This window comes from Oncorhynchus clarkii, chromosome 16, assembly GCF_045791955.1.
Source record: "Oncorhynchus clarkii lewisi isolate Uvic-CL-2024 chromosome 16, UVic_Ocla_1.0, whole genome shotgun sequence".
Lineage (NCBI taxonomy): Eukaryota > Metazoa > Chordata > Actinopteri > Salmoniformes > Salmonidae > Oncorhynchus > Oncorhynchus clarkii.
In genome coordinates, this window is record NC_092162.1 from 9505706 (window position 1) to 9522377 (window position 16672).

Below are 16672 nucleotides of genomic sequence, written 5' to 3' on the forward strand. Positions count from 1 at the left end.
TAATGGGGGACTAGGCCAGGTCCTCTAATGGGGGACTAGGCCAGGTCCTCTAATGGGGGACTAGGCCAGGTCCTCTAATGGGGGACTAGGCCAGGTCCTCTAATGGGGGACTAGGCCAGGTCCTCTAATGGGGGACTAGGCCAGGTCCTCTAATGCGGGACTAGTCAGGGTCCTCTAATGGGGGACTAGTCCAGGGTCCTCTAATGGGGGACTAGGCCAGGTCCTCTAATGGGGGACAAGGCCAGGTCCTCTAATGGGGGACAAGGCCAGGTCCTCTAATGGGGGACAAGGCCAGGTCCTCTAATGGGGGACAAGGCCAGGTCCTCTAATACGGGACTAGTCAGGGTCCTCTAATGGGGGACAAGGCCAGGTCCTCTAATGCGGGACTAGGCCAGGTCCTCTAATGGGGGACTAGTCCAGGTCCTCTAATGGGGGACTAGGCCAGGGGGGACTAGGCCAGGTCCTCTAATGGGGGACTAGGCCAGGTCCTCTAATGGGGGACTAGGCCAGGGCCTCTAATGGGGGACTAGGCCAGGGCCTCTAATGGGGGACTAGTCCAGGTCCAGTGCACTACTTTAGTGAGCATTTTGAATTTATATTTTATAGTGACCTCACTGTGAACCTGGCCCCGCGGCCTCAGACCCACTAGGATGACAGTCCATTTAAATGAATGTAGCCAGCCTACAGTGGGAAGGAGTTTATGAAAACGTATTCTCTCATTGACAGACACTACCTAAACATAACGAAGCATCTGACCAAGTTACGCAAGCTTTTAGTTCTGAGTTAACCGAGATGAATGAAAACGTGACCAGACAGAGATCACATGTCCCAGTCTGCAGAAAGGAAGACCATCACATCACACCTAGAACTATACCGAACAAAAATAGCAACGCAACATGCAACAGTTAAGGTTTTACTGAGGTACAGTTCATATAAGGAAATCAGTCAATTTAAGTAAATTAAATTAGAACCTAATCTATGGATTTCACATGACTGGGCAGGGGCACAGCTATAGGTGGACCTTGGTGGGCCCAGCTAATCAGAATGAGTTTTTCCCCACAAACAGGCTTTATTGCTTACAGAAATACTCCTCGGTTTCATCAGCTGTCTGGGTGGTTGGTCTCAGATGATCCCGCAGGGTAGGAACCCAGATGTGGAGGTCCTGGGCTGGTGTGGTTCCACGTGGTTATGAGGCCGGTTGGACGTACTGCTAAATTCTCTAAAGTGATTTTGAGGCTGCTCAGGGTAGAGAAATTAACATTCAATTCTCTGGCAACATTTCTGGTGGACATTCCTGCAGTCAGCATGCCAATTGCACGTTCCCTAAAGACATCTGTGGCATTGTGTTGTGACAACTGCACATCTTAGAGTGGCTTTTTATTGTCCGTCACAAGGTGCACCTGTGTAATGACCATGCTGTTTAATCAGCATCTTGATATGCCACACCTGTCAGGTGGATGGATTATCTTGGCAAAGGAGAAATGCTGACTAACAGGGATGTAAACAAATGTGTGCACAGAATTTTAATGACAGGCTTATTTTGCATATGGAACAATTCTGGGATATTTTATTTCAGCTCATGAAACATGGGACCAACACTTTATAAATTGCGTTTTAATTTCAGTATATTTCCAAATACCTAGGTTAAGTGCATGGGAGTCGATGTATTTTAGTTTTTTCAAATATTTTCCAAGTGTATTTCCAAAGGCAGAAAAATATTCAGCCACTGAATGCCTACTTTGAATGTAACAGATATTTGTACCCTGGTCTGAAACGGTATGATGAGTTTCACAATGGTGATGATGATGATTGCTATGACGATAGCATTGAGGCTGTTCATTTGTTTTGCTCATCTCTTGTTCTCTCTCTCTCTCTTTCAGACTGAGCCAGTCCTTCCTGGTCATGAGACATCATGGAGTCTGCCTAGCAAACAACGCCAACACTACTAATACTGCCACTACTGACCCCTGAACCATGACCCCTAGCCCCCAGAGACTGAAACCTCATCCTTTAACTCAAAAAGACTGACTCACTGTCCGTGTCCCAAATTGCACTCTATTCCCCAAGTAGTGCACTGCTTTTTACCAAGCCCATATAGGGCGAGTAGTGTATGAGGACTAGGGTGTGATTTGAGCCCATATAGAGAGAAGAGCGATGGAGAGGGGGTCCACCGGCTGTGCCTAGAGACCAACCACTGTACTGTAATATCCCCCTACACTTGGTACCTCTACACCTGCAACACAGTGGTCATGATATGGTCATTCCACTGACGCGCTTGTCCAAAGCCAATCACAGTTCACACACAAGCCATAATTGCATTTAACACACCCTACTCACGCACCCACCCACTCCCTCCTCACCCCGACCCCAGTCACGGCCTTCCGACCTTCAGCCTTTCACCATTTGAACCCAAGCTGACCTGTGGAACTCTGTTTCGTCCAATCCCAACCCTGCCTTGGCACATCCTCGCTTGCCTTCATCTCCTATAGAGAGACACGGTCGGAGACGGGGAGATATCAGGAGGAGGAATGAACTTGTTTTTATTCATATTTTAATTGTGATTTAATTTGACCTGTGATTTTAGTATTTTTGTTTTGATTCGACCTAAAATCTAGATGGGGCGGGGAACTGTACAAGAAAACAACAGGAATGTTTAAAAAGTGACCTGTTTGACATGGTAGTTTGTTGCTAATGCTAACAAGACGTTGTTTGGGGCGAGAGAGAGCAACACTGAGTGTCTGTGGAATCGGAACAGTTAATTTTGAACCAGACCTAACCCTAGAACATCAGCCTGGTAGCCATGTCCACAAAGCCTCTGAGTAGGAGTGATGATCTAGGATCGGTTTAGGTTTATAAGATTATAATAAGATTATATGGCCGGATCCTAGATCAGCATTCCTTGTGTATACGGGCCCTGTTCCTGCTTTAGCCAACCTCAGAAACTGATCTGACTACCAGACTAGTCGTGCAAGACCACTGTGCCGTAAATGTCTCCCCAAGCGCTTTTTGCTAACTGACCTCCCTCCTTGCCTCCCCCACCGTCCGCTCGTTAAGGTGTAATAACCAGTTATAAGTTATAACCTGTCGTAGGTACTTGTCCACTACCGTGTAGCACACAATGTCTAGGGGAACAACTTTCTATGGGGGTTTTACATTTTTATCATGTTAAACGTCTTGTTTTGAACAAGCGCATTGAATAATGTAATTTAGGAATGTCATTTTAAGATATTGTAGTTAAATGTTTAATATATATATGTACTATATGATGATTCTAGGCCTGCAGTTGGACCTGTTTTGTTAATGGGGGTTGGCTGCTATAGTCGGATCTTACAAGGAAATATTTTGGTACTGTTTCTCCGAAATGCTGGGTATTTTAGCATTTTTATGGTCTCTAGAATATATTTTTGTAGTGAATGGTTGAGTATGAGAACCCTAATTTTTGGATTGCTAACTTTCACACTACATAATGTCCTGCTGGAAAATGAATACAAGTTGGGTTTTCTCACAAGAGTTCGTCTGTTCCTTTCTATGAAGTTGGACTTTATTGACTGCTTGATTGAACATTAGGATTGCTTATTCAAGCCTTGCTCTGACTCTCCCCTCAATCGGCACATTCACAACCAGGTACGATCATCTGATGGCCATGGCCTGAGGGTTATACCCTGAGCCTGGTGAGTTTGGTGCTGGCCGGTGAAGTGGATAAAGCAGGGATCGGTTGTCATACAAGCACAGCCAAGAGTTTTAATGATCAACTTTTGAGCAGCACTAATTGGCTGGTCCACCATCGCTTTGCTGAAACTGAACATCTATAAGGCTGCACTCAAAGATCAGACCGTTCACTCTCTAATGGTGGTGAAAGGGAGAATGTGTTTATTGTTGGCTCAAACATGACAGAAAGCACCTTGGCCCCTATGAACTATAACGCTCTGCCAGAATGTGCTGTTTTGAGCATATTTGTTTACCCATGTAGCCAATCAAATGTCCTTTCATATTGTTGAAACCGTTACCTGGTCCATAAGTAAAACATTTTCACTTGCGTGTTTTGTAGATGAAATATAATGCTCTTCAACTGAATAACAAGTTAAATGAATTTACTGTGAAGAGGGGGAGGAAAATGAAGCAAGAAATAGAGCTTAGCCTGTGCATTCCAGAGCACAGATGATATCTCTTTCCAAGAGAAGGCACTGCTCTTTCATTCTATCCGTCTCTCCCTTGTCTCATCACCACACCTGCTCTCACTCCACCGATCCATCTACAGCTAGTGTTACTTCAAGCTGAGATCAAACAACCACGTAGGGGGTTTATTTTTTTGCAATGTCCTAAATGATTAAATTGTTTAACATCAACCGAATAACCTGAAATTATTTGTCTTTGGTAGTTAATCGTAGCAAGTCTTATGTTGTGTGGTAATACACTTCACTACACAGTACAGGAACTATGATGGCACTTGTGATCCTGTAGCTAATGGGTTCAGTAGCTAAACTTGATCTAACCTATGGCCTGTGTCAAGTGGTGATCAGGGTGTAAAATGTCAAGCTCTGTCCTAATGTTGACTGACTCTCGTTGACAAGCTCGTTACATGACCTGGTGCACTTGTCTAAGTTATCTAAACATTTTATGTAGTAAAGCCATTTTGTGGGTTAACTCGTTCAGATTGGCTGGGCCTGGCTCCCCACTCAGTTTGACAACCAGCGTCCCTGACCCAGCAAGGGTCTGAAATCCAAGATGGCTGACAAATCCGTGACAATAGAAACCCATTAAAGCAGAGAGAAAGGGAAACGGAAAGCCAGTGGAGCAGAGGAAGGAGCCCTGATTCTGAAAGGTGACGATGACAAAGACAACGATGCTTCTTCCCCAGTGGAGACGCAGGGGGATGAGGCTACCTCAGCTTCATCCAAAGGACCATCACGGATGATGATGCTGAAAGCAAAAAGAAAAGACCTCAAAGCCCATCTGGCAAAGGAGAACAGGAACAAGCGAAAGGTAAGATGGAGAAGGAAACATTGTCCTGAACAGGAAAAACATTGGCCCGGTCCTGGGCAGAGTCAAGATGGCGTCTGTTTGGTACAGGACCAGTAAGCTGCTGGCAAAGCCTAGAGAGGAAGCAGCTACAGCCAGGTCTACAGATGCAGTCTCAGCCAAACTCACGGACCGTCTCATCGCTTGCAGGAAAGGCATGATGACTCTACGACATGTCTTGGGCTGGATCAAGGGGAAGATGCCCAAAGGGTTCAACCTGAGGAGTAAACTGAGCAGTGACCCAGGCCTTGGTGTCTCCCACTGGCTCACTCTCCAAGCCATCAAGCAGAGGGAGGGAGCCACCTGCTCAAACAAAGGATGACCATGTGTGTGGCTAGTAATAGCGGCCTGTCCAGCAAGAAGAGCAGAGTCTCTGGATCCCCAATCCACCTTCCCTCCAGCCACCATCGTGCCCCCCAGAATAAACAAGCTGGGCATGGGCAAGGCCAATGGAATCCTGCCAACACAACCAGCCCAGCCAGTACAGCCTGCTGGAACCAGACCTCACCCTCCTCAAGTGTTAAAGGTTACAGATGATTCATGAATTTGATTGTTTAATGTTTATGATAATGGCTCACAGGAAACCTCACAGCCTGGTTATGTATACGGCTCACTCAGAGAAAGCCATTATCACAATACAAAACCCCACCACCGTCCCAACCTGCCCTACCCTCAGGATACCCTCCTGCCCTAACAGATAGTGAAGAAGCTGACCAAGTGGACAGTGTATGAGGATGGGGACCAGGCCAGGATGGGAGAGGACCCTGGGAGTCTGAGGTAACCTGCTCAGGACATGCTTGAGAGCCGCATAAACAAAACAACGGGGTTAGAAACAACTGCCACCCATTGATTAACACCCAATATATACAAACAATTGCTTGATTACCCTGACAAAGACACTGTTGTTAAATGATGGGAGGAAAATTCATAATTTGAAAAGCCTTTATTTTCTTAGCATTTCCATAACCGGAGGAGCAAACCGTTGAAGTCCCTGTAACTCCTAATGTTACGAGCCTACCAGACGAGCTAAATGACTTCTATGCTTGCTACGAGGCAAGCAACACAGAAGCATGCATGAGTGCATCGGCTGTTCTAGACGACTGTGTGATCACGCTCTCGGTAGCCGACGTGAGTAAGACCTTTAAACGGGTCAACATTCACAAGACTGCAGGGCCAGACATATTACCAGGATGTGAACTCCGAGCATGCGCTGACCAAATGGCAAGTGTCTTCACTGACATTTTCGTCCCTGACCGAGTCTGTAATACCAACTTGTTTCAAGCACACCACCATAGTCCCTGTGCCAAAGAACAACAAGGAAAATTGCCTAAATGACTACCGACCCGTAGCACTCATGTCTGTAGTCATGAAGTGCTTTGAAAGGCTGGTCATGGCTCAAATCAACACCATTATCCCAGAAACCTTAGACACACACCAATTCGCATACCGCTCTAGGAGATACACAGATGATGCAATCTCTATTGCACTCCACCCTGCCCTTTCCCACATGGACAAAAGGAACACCTACGTGAGAATGCTAGTCATTGACTACAATGCAGCGTTCAACACTATAGTGCCCTCAAAGCTTATCACTAAGCTAAGGACCCTGGGACTTGACAGGAACTAATGGGGATCCCTAATAAACCCCAGGAAGAGTAGCACTGCCTTGACAGGAACTAATGGGGATCCATAATAAACCCCAGGAAGAGTAGCTGCTGCCTTGACAGCAACTAATGGGGATCCCTAATAAACCCCAAGAAGAGTAGCTGCTGCCTTGACAGGAACTAATGGGGATCCCTAATAAACCCCAGGAAGAGTAGTTGTTGCCTTGACAGGAACTAATGGGGATCCATAATAAACCCAAGGAAGAGTAGCACTGCCTTGACAGGAACTAATGGGTATCCATAATAAACCCCAGGAAGAGTAGCACTGCCTTGACAGGAACTAATGGGGATCCATAATAAACCCCAGGAAGAGTAGCTGCTGCCTTGAAAGTTACTAATGGGGATCCCTAATAAACCCCAGGAAGAGTAGCTGCTGCCTTGACAGGAACTACTGGGGATCCCTTATAAACCCCAGGAAGAGTAACTGCTGCCTTGACAGGAACTAATGGGGATCCCTAATAAACCCCAGGAGGAATAGCTGCTGCCTTGACAGGAACTAATGGGGATCCCTAATAAACCCCAGGAAGAGTAGCTGCTGCCTTGACAGCAACTAATGGGGATCCCTAATAAACCCCAGGAAGAGTAGTTGTTGCCTTGAGAGGAACTAATGGGGATCCCTAATAAACCCCAGGAAGAGTAGCACTGCCTTGACAGGAACTAATGGGGATCAATAATAAACCCCAGGAAGAGTAGCTGCTGCCTTGACAGGAACTAATGGGGATCCCTAATGAACCCCAGGAAGAGTAGCTGCTGCCTTGACAGGAAGTAATGGGGATCCCTAATAAACCCCAGGAAGAGTAGCTGCTGCCTTGACAGGAACTAATGGGGATCCCTAATAAACCCTAGGAAGAGTAGCTGCTGCCTTGACAGGAACTAATGGGGATCCATAATAAATACATATACAAAAGAGTGACACCTAGAATGACCCCACTGTAACACAATGATTACTATTGCTATGTCACCAACCTGAGTAACGGCAGAGTAACAAGCAGGAACTGGTACCAAGGAAACCCTCCTGTTGCTAATGGAAGTCTGTGGGTGTGTCTGTATTGATGCAGTCATGTCCATGTCATCGCTGATGCGGCCTTCAGCCAATCTCAGAGCTCACCGCAAGAACAGTTGATCGTCATGAAGTACGTCAGAGGCACCAGTTTCTTTCTTTCTCTCTTTAGAGTACGGTACTGGTCTGTCCTCTGGTCTACAATACTGGTCTGTCCTCTAGTCTACAGTCTGTTGTGTCTTTCTATAGTGGCCAGAGTGGATCAGGTAAGACTGAGGCCACCAAGAGGATAGTCCACGTCTCGGCTCTTTGTACCAGGGCAGGAACGACAACCTCAGACAGCCCATGGAGGTGCTGCCGATCTTTCAGAGTTTTGGTAATGCCAAGACCATCCTCAACAACAACTCTATTCGCTTTGGCAAATACCTTGTTCAGAGTGGTATGTGTGCTCACAGGATGTGTTGTTCAGAGTGATATGTTATGTATGCTCACAGGGGATGTGTTGTCAAGTGTTTATTAACAGAGATTTCCACATGCGCAAAATGGATCTATCATAGCAGCCAAACAAATTAAATCGACATCCCTTGACTCAAAACCAGATCTTGCGCCTTGTAATAAAAGCAGATGATCTTTTCTCATGCAACATATTTCTATTACTTTACTACATCAAAGTAGCTCCACAAAGATAATTAGTTTGATGCAAACCCTAATTTGGCTTTGTATGATGTATAAATTACTTCGAGATTCCATCTTAATTCACTGTAACTGTATGGGAGAAGGATCTATTAAATAAATATAGCAACTCATCTCTTGCTGCAAAAATTAAACTTTTCAGGCGTTAAGGGCAGTTTCTCTAAATGTATTACCTGGACGGAAAAAATCCCAGAAGTATTTAGACAGTCATATAATGCTTCAACCGTACAGTGGGGCAAAAAAGTATTTAGTCAGCCACCAATTGTGCAAGTTCTCCCACTTAAAAATATGAGAGAGGCCTGTAATTTTCATCATAGGTACACTTCAACTATGACAGACAAAATGAGAAAAAAAAATCCAGAAAATCACATTGTAGGATTTTTTATGAATTTATTTGCAAATGATGGTGGAAAATAAGTATTTGGTCACCTACAAACAAGCAAGATTTCTGGCTCTCACAGACCTGTAACTTCTTCTTTAAGAGGCTCCTCTGTCCTCCACTCGTTACCTGTATTAATGGCACCTGTTTGAACTTTTTATCAGTATAAAAGAAACCTGTCCACAACCTCAAACAGTCACACTCCAAACTCCACTATGGCCAAGACCAAAGAGCTGTCAAAGGACACCAGAAACAAAATTGTAGACCTGCACCAGGCTGGGAAGACTGAATTTGCAATAGGTAAGCAGCTTGGTTTGAAGAAATCAACTGTGGGAGCAATTATTAGTAAATGGAAGACATACAAGACCACTGATAATCTCCCTCGATCTGGGGCTCCAAGATCTCACCCGTGGGGTCAAAATTATCACAAGAACGGTGAGCAAAAATCCCAGAAAATATAACTTTTTGGTAAAAACTCAACTCGTCGTGTTTGGAGGACAAAGAATGCTGAGTTGCATCCAAAGAACACCATACCTACTGTGAAGCATGGGGGTGGAAACATCATGCTTTGGGGCTGTTTTTCTGCAAAAGGACCAGGACGACTGATCCGTGTAAAGGAAAGAATGAATGGGGCCATGTATCGTGAGATTTTGAGTGAAAACCTCCTTCCATCAGCAAGGGCATTGAAGATGAAACGTGGCTGGGTCTTTCAGCATGACAATGATCCCAAACACACCGCCCGGGCAACGAAGGAGTGGCTTCGTAAGAAGCATTTCAAGGTCCTGGAGTTGCCTAGCCAGTCTCCAGATCTCAAACCCATAGAAAATCTTTGGAGGGAGTTGAAAGTCTGTGTTGCCCAGCAACAGCCCCAAAACATCACTGCTCTAGAGGAGATCTGCATGGAGGAATGGGCCAAAATTCCAGCAACAGTGTGTGAAAGCCTTGTGAAGACTTACAGAAAACGTTTGACCTCTGTCATTGCCAAAAATGGGTATATAACAAACTATTAAGATAAACTTTTGTTATTGACCAAATACTTATTTTCCACCATAATTTGCAAATAAATTCATTAAAAATCCTACAATGTGATGTTCTGGATTTTTTTTCTCATTTTGTCTGTCATAGTTGAAGTGTACCTATGATGAAAATTACAGGCCTCTCTCATCTTTTTAACTGGGAGAACTTGCACAATTGGTGGCTGACTAAATACTTTTTTGCCCCACTGTATAATAATATATATAATATCTCACGTAACTGCTGTAGTTTTATCCTATGGACCAGCGAGGAAGCCTGACTTTTCTAAGTTCAACAATGCTATGTTGTGTGAACGTGGCTTTGGTATTACCTGTTGGTGTTCATTACTCATGTTAATGTTCACCTCAGTCATGGCTGAATCAATAAAGCCTGGTTCATTTTCATCCCAAAGAGACTTTGAATTCTGAGGAATTTAGTTGATTGTGTGAGAACTTCAGTATTAGAATGAGTTCAAGTCTTTGTGTTGACAGAGTAAGTGTTTGTGGTTTTGAAATTCATATCTTTGTGTTTGGGGAGAGCCGGGGTGTCCCTAACGTTGATCCGTGGGTTACGTACAGTCACTTCCTGTTTATAGAGAATCCTGTAAATTCAATTGGAGTGTTCTATTTTCTATGGTTATTAAACTAGCATGTTATGAGGTTGGGAGTGACTTTATTTATGTGTAATTACATTTAGATTAGGGTGAATCCCTACTGTTTCAGAGAATATTTATTGACTAAGTGGTCCCTTCAGTAACTTACCTGGCAAGAATGGGTGACTGTTTATGAATGTAGTATTTGGAAATGTGTGTTTTTGATCCTACAATTGATCTTTGAGAAGAAATGCATCAGGAGTGAATTGAAGTGAATGTGTAACCAGGTAGCCTGCTGTTCCCTCTCTGCGTCACTGCCAGGTACATTCTAAAAAATGATGGGTTAAAAACAAACCAATTTGGGTTATTTGATAACCCAGCGTTGGGTAAATATTAGATAGAACACACACTGTTTTTTTTGTTTGTCTGGGTTGCATGAATAATTCCACGTGTTGGGTTGTTGGAATCAGTTCTGGGGTTTATTCCCTTTCACGCTGGGTTGACTTATCCTGTTCCGCATGTTACGTTTGTACACTTCTTTTTCAAGCATGTACACTGCAAATTAAAATGTTCCTTTAATAATTTTGCACATTACATATTCTTAAACTAAATTAATAATGTTATTATTTACATGTTGTAACAAAGTGGCATCTACCCCAAAATTACAATATGCTCTAAAGCTCATAAGGGACTTATACACTAGTGTAAATCTCATTAAAGTCACAAACGTGATAACAACAGAACAGAATAAGCGGAATTATATTTGCTATCACGGGTGGCCAAAAATAATGTCCTAAAAGCCACACCCCTTCTAAACTACGGCTCCAGCCTTCTAATCTGACCCACTGGGTCATATCTCAATATCCCATCATCAACAACCCAACCCGGTTATTTTTCAAGAAAACAACCCTAACTAAGTAACACAATGCCTGCAACTTTTTTTTTATAATGTAATGTGATGTAAACAGGTCGTGGTCACCGAAATGTTTCAATTACCTCCTGTCCTTGTCCAATTTACCTACACTTACCACCTTCTAAATTATTTTATGTTCTTTCCATACCCATTCTCTCTCTTTTTCGTGTTCCTCATACACACACGCATGCACGCACACCCTTCCTGTCTTGGACTTTAACCCATATTACTGAAGTAAGAGGCTGTGGCATCTCTCCTTCCGCTTGTCAGTTCTGCCTCCCTCTCTGGACTAATACAGGAATATTAACAGGTATTGCTTCTTTTATCAATAGGCTTTTTAATACTTGATAATACTGCATCTTCTTCAGGGCTGTATTGACATTTTGAGAGTTTAGGGGAAGAAGAGAGAGATGGAGGGAGAGGGTGAAAGCGAGAAAGAGGGAGGAAGAGTGACAGGAAGTAAGAGAGAGGATACTATTGCCAATGTTTAGTTTTTGTTTGCTGTTAAGGTGGATGATGGTGAAGGTGGTCTTCTCCCTTTATATTTCTCTAATCTATTGTTGTTCATTTCATTTTTCTCCGTGTTCATCTATTAGAGCGGTTTAGTTTACTTTCTTTTCGCTTCCCCTTTGGGTGCTGGTTATTGAATTAGTCTCATTGGGTGTTATTGTTTTATGGGACTTGGACTATGGACGCTGTTGTCATGATGACAGGCCAGGGAGAAAGAAAGAGAGGCTATCGATCACTTGGTAGAGCTGTTGTGAACACTTAGTACCATGTACCATGTACATGTACCTTCAGAAAGTATTCGTACCCCTTGACTTATTTCACATTTTATTGTTACAGCCTGAATTCAAAATCGATTAAATATATGTTTTTTCTCACCCATCTGCACACAATACCCCATAATGGCAAAGTGAAAACATGTTTTTCTACATTTTTGCCAGTGATTTTTCCAGTCGATTTAAGTCAAAACTGTAACTAGGCCACTCAGAAACATTCAATGTCATCTTGCTAAGCAACTGCAATGTATATTTGTCAATGAACGATATATTATGTGTCTATTATTATATATTATTATAATTCTGTATTTATTTTATTGTTTTATTCACACCTGTATTGTTGGTGCTATTTTACGGCATCTGTGACCCTGTGCATGTCACTAAATAAACATCCAATCTAACCTACCCATAACGATGACAAGCATACCCATAACGTGATGCAGCCACCACCATGCTTGAAAATATGAAGAGTGGTACTCAGTGATGTGTTGTGTTGGATTTGCCCCAAAACATAACACTTTGTATTCAAGACATAAAGGTAATTTCTTTCCCACATTTTTTTTGCAGTTTTACTTTAGTGCCTTGTTGTAAACAGAATGCATGTTTTGGGATATTTTTTAGTCTGTACAGGCTTGATTCTTTCCACTCTGTCATTTAGATTAGTAAGTAAGTTCACTGTTGATCCATCCTCAGTTTTCTCCTATCACAGCCATTAAACTCTGTAACTGTTTTAAAGTCATCATTGGCCTCGTGGTGAAATCCCTGAGCGCTTTCCTTCCTTCCTGGCAACTGAGTTAGGAAGGACGCCTGTGTCTTTGTAGTGCCTGGGTGTATTGATACACCACCCAAAGTGTAATTAATAACCTCAATGTCAGCTTTTGTTTTTACCCATCTACCAATGGGTAGCCTTTGCGAGACACTGAGGCATTGAGAAAACCACCATGGTCTTTGTGGTTGAATCTGTGTTTGAAATTCACTCCTCAACTGAGGGACCTTACAGATAATTGTATGTATGTGGGGTACAGAGATGAGGTAGTCTTTCAAAAATCCACGTTAAGCACATTTTTACTCCAGAACTTATTTAGGCTTGTATAGTTACTGTCATTATTGTATGGAAGCCATTGACACAAAATCTCAATCATTTTTTTTTTTTTAATGTCAAGGCGTGGGAATACTTTCTGAAGGCACTGTATATTACTTGATAAGTAATGTTGAATTCAAACTCTGTGGAATTGTCACGACTTCCGACCGAAGTCGGTCCCTCTCCTTGTGCGGCGGCTTTCGGCAGTCGACGTCACCAGTCTTCTAGCCATTGCCACTCCACCTTTCATTTTCCATTTGTTTTGTCTTGTTTTCCCGCACACCTGGTTCACATTCCCTCATCAGACTAAATGTATATTACCCTCTGTTTCCCCCATGTCTGTGTGTGGAATTGTTCTTTGTGTAGGGTGTAACGCTACAGGCTGGCTTGCGCTAGGTTTGTTTCAAACCTAGGTTTGTTTGTTTTGTTTATCCGGTTCATGTTACCGTGGTTGTGCTTTGTGCTGTCTCGCCTGTGCCTTTGGGCCAGGGTGTATTTTAAAGTTATCCAGTTATCACCCATCTCTGCTCTCCTGTGCCTGACTTTCCGGCAATCAGTCACTTACCCCGTTACAGGAATGGATGTATAGATATTGTCCCCATCATACCAAATGTGGTGGATTAATGAAAGGATTACGATACAGATACTCTAGTGGACTATCGCTTTTAATTGCAACAGATGTAGCTGACACACGTTTAGTAAACTGACAGCACCCATTAACCACCCAGCAATCACATCAGCAAATCTCTTAATCAGGAAACTACATTTTCTTTGCGTGTGTGTGTGTGTGTGTGTGTGCGTGTGTGTGTGTGTGTGTGTGTGTGTGTGTGTGTGTGTGTGTGTGTGTGCACCCATGCACCTCAGCATACAACTACATTTTGTTTGTGTGTTTCTTTGTTTGTGTACTGTGTAACCCACACACGCCCATCAATACACCTCAGTAAATCCATTAACAAGGGATGTACGTACATCATAACAGAAGAGTACAGGATGATACGTTCACAGGGATATGAGGGGACACCTTTAGCTGTATCGAGCTCAGGCTGTAAACCATAAGATAAAGGATTGCATTCTGGACTCTAGCATCCGTGTGGCTTGTATTGTGGGCGGAGGGAAGGCAGCTGGGATATATAGCAGGTTGTGTTACTGAGAATAGGACTGGACTCTCTCTCTCTGTCCATAGTCTGTTTACCTGACAGACCTCTTCACGCCTCTCCTGAGCAGGTAGAATAAGCACACCTGATGACAGGTACAGGAGAAACACCTGGAGAAAAACAGTCGAAGGTTTATTCACAAGCTGGGAAATAATTGAGAAAAGGCTGGATATAATTGATTATATGAAATTAATTGCTGATTCCTGTTTGTGTAAAGCTTTGACAGCTGTGTGTTCATGGGTTGTCCGTTTGGTTTCTGTTATATTGAAAGGAGGGGTCCTCGCTGCCTATCAGTGCTCAGCCTCTCCTGATTGGATGAAAACTATTTAACATCATATAGATAGCTTGGGGCTCAACTCAGTCGAAGCTGTGTGTTTGTTTGCTCTCAGGAAAAAGACAGGAATGACAGGAGCACGGTGAAAAGTACCACCACCACAAAGACCCAGGATTCGTACTCTACAGGAATGGTGGGAGCTAACTACAGTTTGTTTCTTAACACCTGTACAAAATCTATTCCAATTGAAGTATGTTATTAGATATAGAATTCAGAGCCGTATATTTAAAAGGAGCCTCTGGTCTAATAAAATACTCCTTCCTGATAATTCCCTTTTCCAGGATGTGAGAACGTTGGAGATTCCGGCTGAGCTATCGGCCAGACTACGCAGTGCAGCAGGTGAGTGAGAGCAGTGCTGGGATTGGAGAAGATGGGTTGAGGAGGGCTGGGATTGGAGAAGATGGGTTGAGGAGGGCTGGGATTGGAGAAGATGGGTTGAGGAGGGCTGGGATTGGAGAAGATGGGTTGAGGAGGGCTGGGAATGGAGAAGATGGGTTGAGGAGGGCTGGGAATGGAGAAGATGGGTTGAGGAGGGCTGGGATTGGCTAAAACATTTATGTAGAACATAACGCTTTTATCTGACTTCTTGTGCTCTGCAAACAGAACAAGTAAATGACAGGTTGTTGTTGGACTGGACCCAAGGCTGCCATTGTCTTTTCTCTGTGTGTGATTCTAGTTCTGTGTCTCTCCACCAGGGCGGCAGCACGTATCAGGGGTGACAGAGGTGGCGCCTCCACAGGTGAAAGCACAAAACACCCTAATCCTGCCCCTCGATATCGACAGCTACCCCTTCTCACGATACGCCAACGCCACACTGAAGGATGGCTGGTGTCAGCCACAGGGCTACTCCCTCCAGCGACCTCTGACCTCTCTGGAGCCTGAAGACGCTCAAACCGCTCTGGAGATCCACAAACTGGTCAGTACTGGACACACATGCACACACACACACTGATATAGGGACAAGAACACAGATGCTTACAGTATGGTGATGGTGTTATCTTAACTTCATGTCACCTCCCTCTATATCCCCGTCATTCCCTCCTCAGATACTGCGTTTTGCAGGGGACAGTGATCTGAGTGGCTGGCAGGAGCAGATGTTGGGGAACTACATTGTGGAGCAGGGCCAGACTAGACCCCCCCTGAGGGATGAGATTCTAGCCCAGCTGGCCCACACCACCTGGGGCAGGGAGTCAGAGGAGGTGGCGCTGCGGGGCTGGTTGTTACTGGCCTACTGTCTTAGTACATTCACCCCCTCCCCAGCCCTGGACAAACCCCTGCTCAAGTAAGCAGCGCAGTGAGAAGAATCATTTGTAAAGATGTCTTTTTTGGAGTGATTAAACATGTGCTTTGTGTAGTACTAGAAGAAAGGCATTAAAATGTAATCTCTTTGTCATCCATTATGTTCTTGGTTCTTTGGTTTTGTGTTACATGTGCAGGTATGTAAGTCTGTGTTTCTCTGTCTCGCCTGTGAACAGGTATGTAAGTCTGTGTTTCTCTGTCTCTCCTGTGAACAGGTATGTATCTGATCATGGTCCAGGTGAATATCGTTCTCTGTGCCAGCACAAACTCCTCACCTCCCTCAAGTTACCCTCCCCTGCCTCCCGCCTCCACCCCCCCTCCCAGCTGGAGTGGACAACCAATCAGAGGAGAGGAAATATGGTGATGGACATACATACCTTCAACGGTGAGTGAGAGGGGTTATAACAGTACAGTTGTGGCCAAAAGTGTTGAGAATTACACATGTATTAATTTCCACAAAGTCTGCTGCTTCAATGTCTTTAGATATTTCTGTCAGATGTTACTATGGAATACTGAAGTATAATTACAAGCATTTCATAAGTGTCAAAGGATTTTATTGACAATTACATGACGTTGATGCAAAGAGTCAATATTTGCAGTGTTGACCCTTCTTTTTCCAGACCTCTGCAATCCGCCATGACATGCTGTCAATTAACTTCTGGGCCACACTGATGGCAGCCCATTCTTGCATAATCAATGCTCGGAGTTTGTCAGAATTTGTGGGTTTTTGTTTGTCCACCCGCCTCTT

General features: G+C 43.9%; 2 protein-coding genes across 5 annotated transcripts in view; both read left to right on the forward strand.

Moving 5' to 3' along the window:
• Nucleotides 1-3510, forward strand: part of LOC139367927 (LLGL scribble cell polarity complex component 2) — a 31791-nt gene extending 28281 nt beyond the window's left edge. For 3 of the 4 annotated variants that reach the window (XR_011626901.1, XR_011626902.1, XM_071106320.1), the window contains one exon: nucleotides 1881-3510. Coding sequence is in view for 2 of the 4 variants with exons in the window: in XM_071106320.1 (XP_070962421.1) it covers nucleotides 1881-1885 (5 nt within the window). In the remaining 2 variants the exon portion in view is untranslated. The remainder of the gene's footprint in view (nucleotides 1-1880) is intronic. The other variant, XM_071106319.1, reaches the window with a different exon arrangement.
• Nucleotides 3511-4440: 930 nt separating this feature from the next.
• The window catches only part of LOC139367839 (myosin XVB), a 34895-nt gene continuing 22663 nt past the window's right edge, over nucleotides 4441-16672 (forward strand). The window contains 12 exon segments of the mRNA XM_071106178.1: nucleotides 4441-4457; nucleotides 4767-4968; nucleotides 4970-5321; nucleotides 5324-5396; nucleotides 5398-5500; nucleotides 5717-5796; nucleotides 6033-6240; nucleotides 14681-14758; nucleotides 14907-14964; nucleotides 15321-15541; nucleotides 15672-15907; nucleotides 16140-16309. Of these exon segments, the coding sequence (XP_070962279.1) occupies nucleotides 4441-4457; nucleotides 4767-4968; nucleotides 4970-5321; nucleotides 5324-5396; nucleotides 5398-5500; nucleotides 5717-5796; nucleotides 6033-6240; nucleotides 14681-14758; nucleotides 14907-14964; nucleotides 15321-15541; nucleotides 15672-15907; nucleotides 16140-16309 (1798 nt within the window).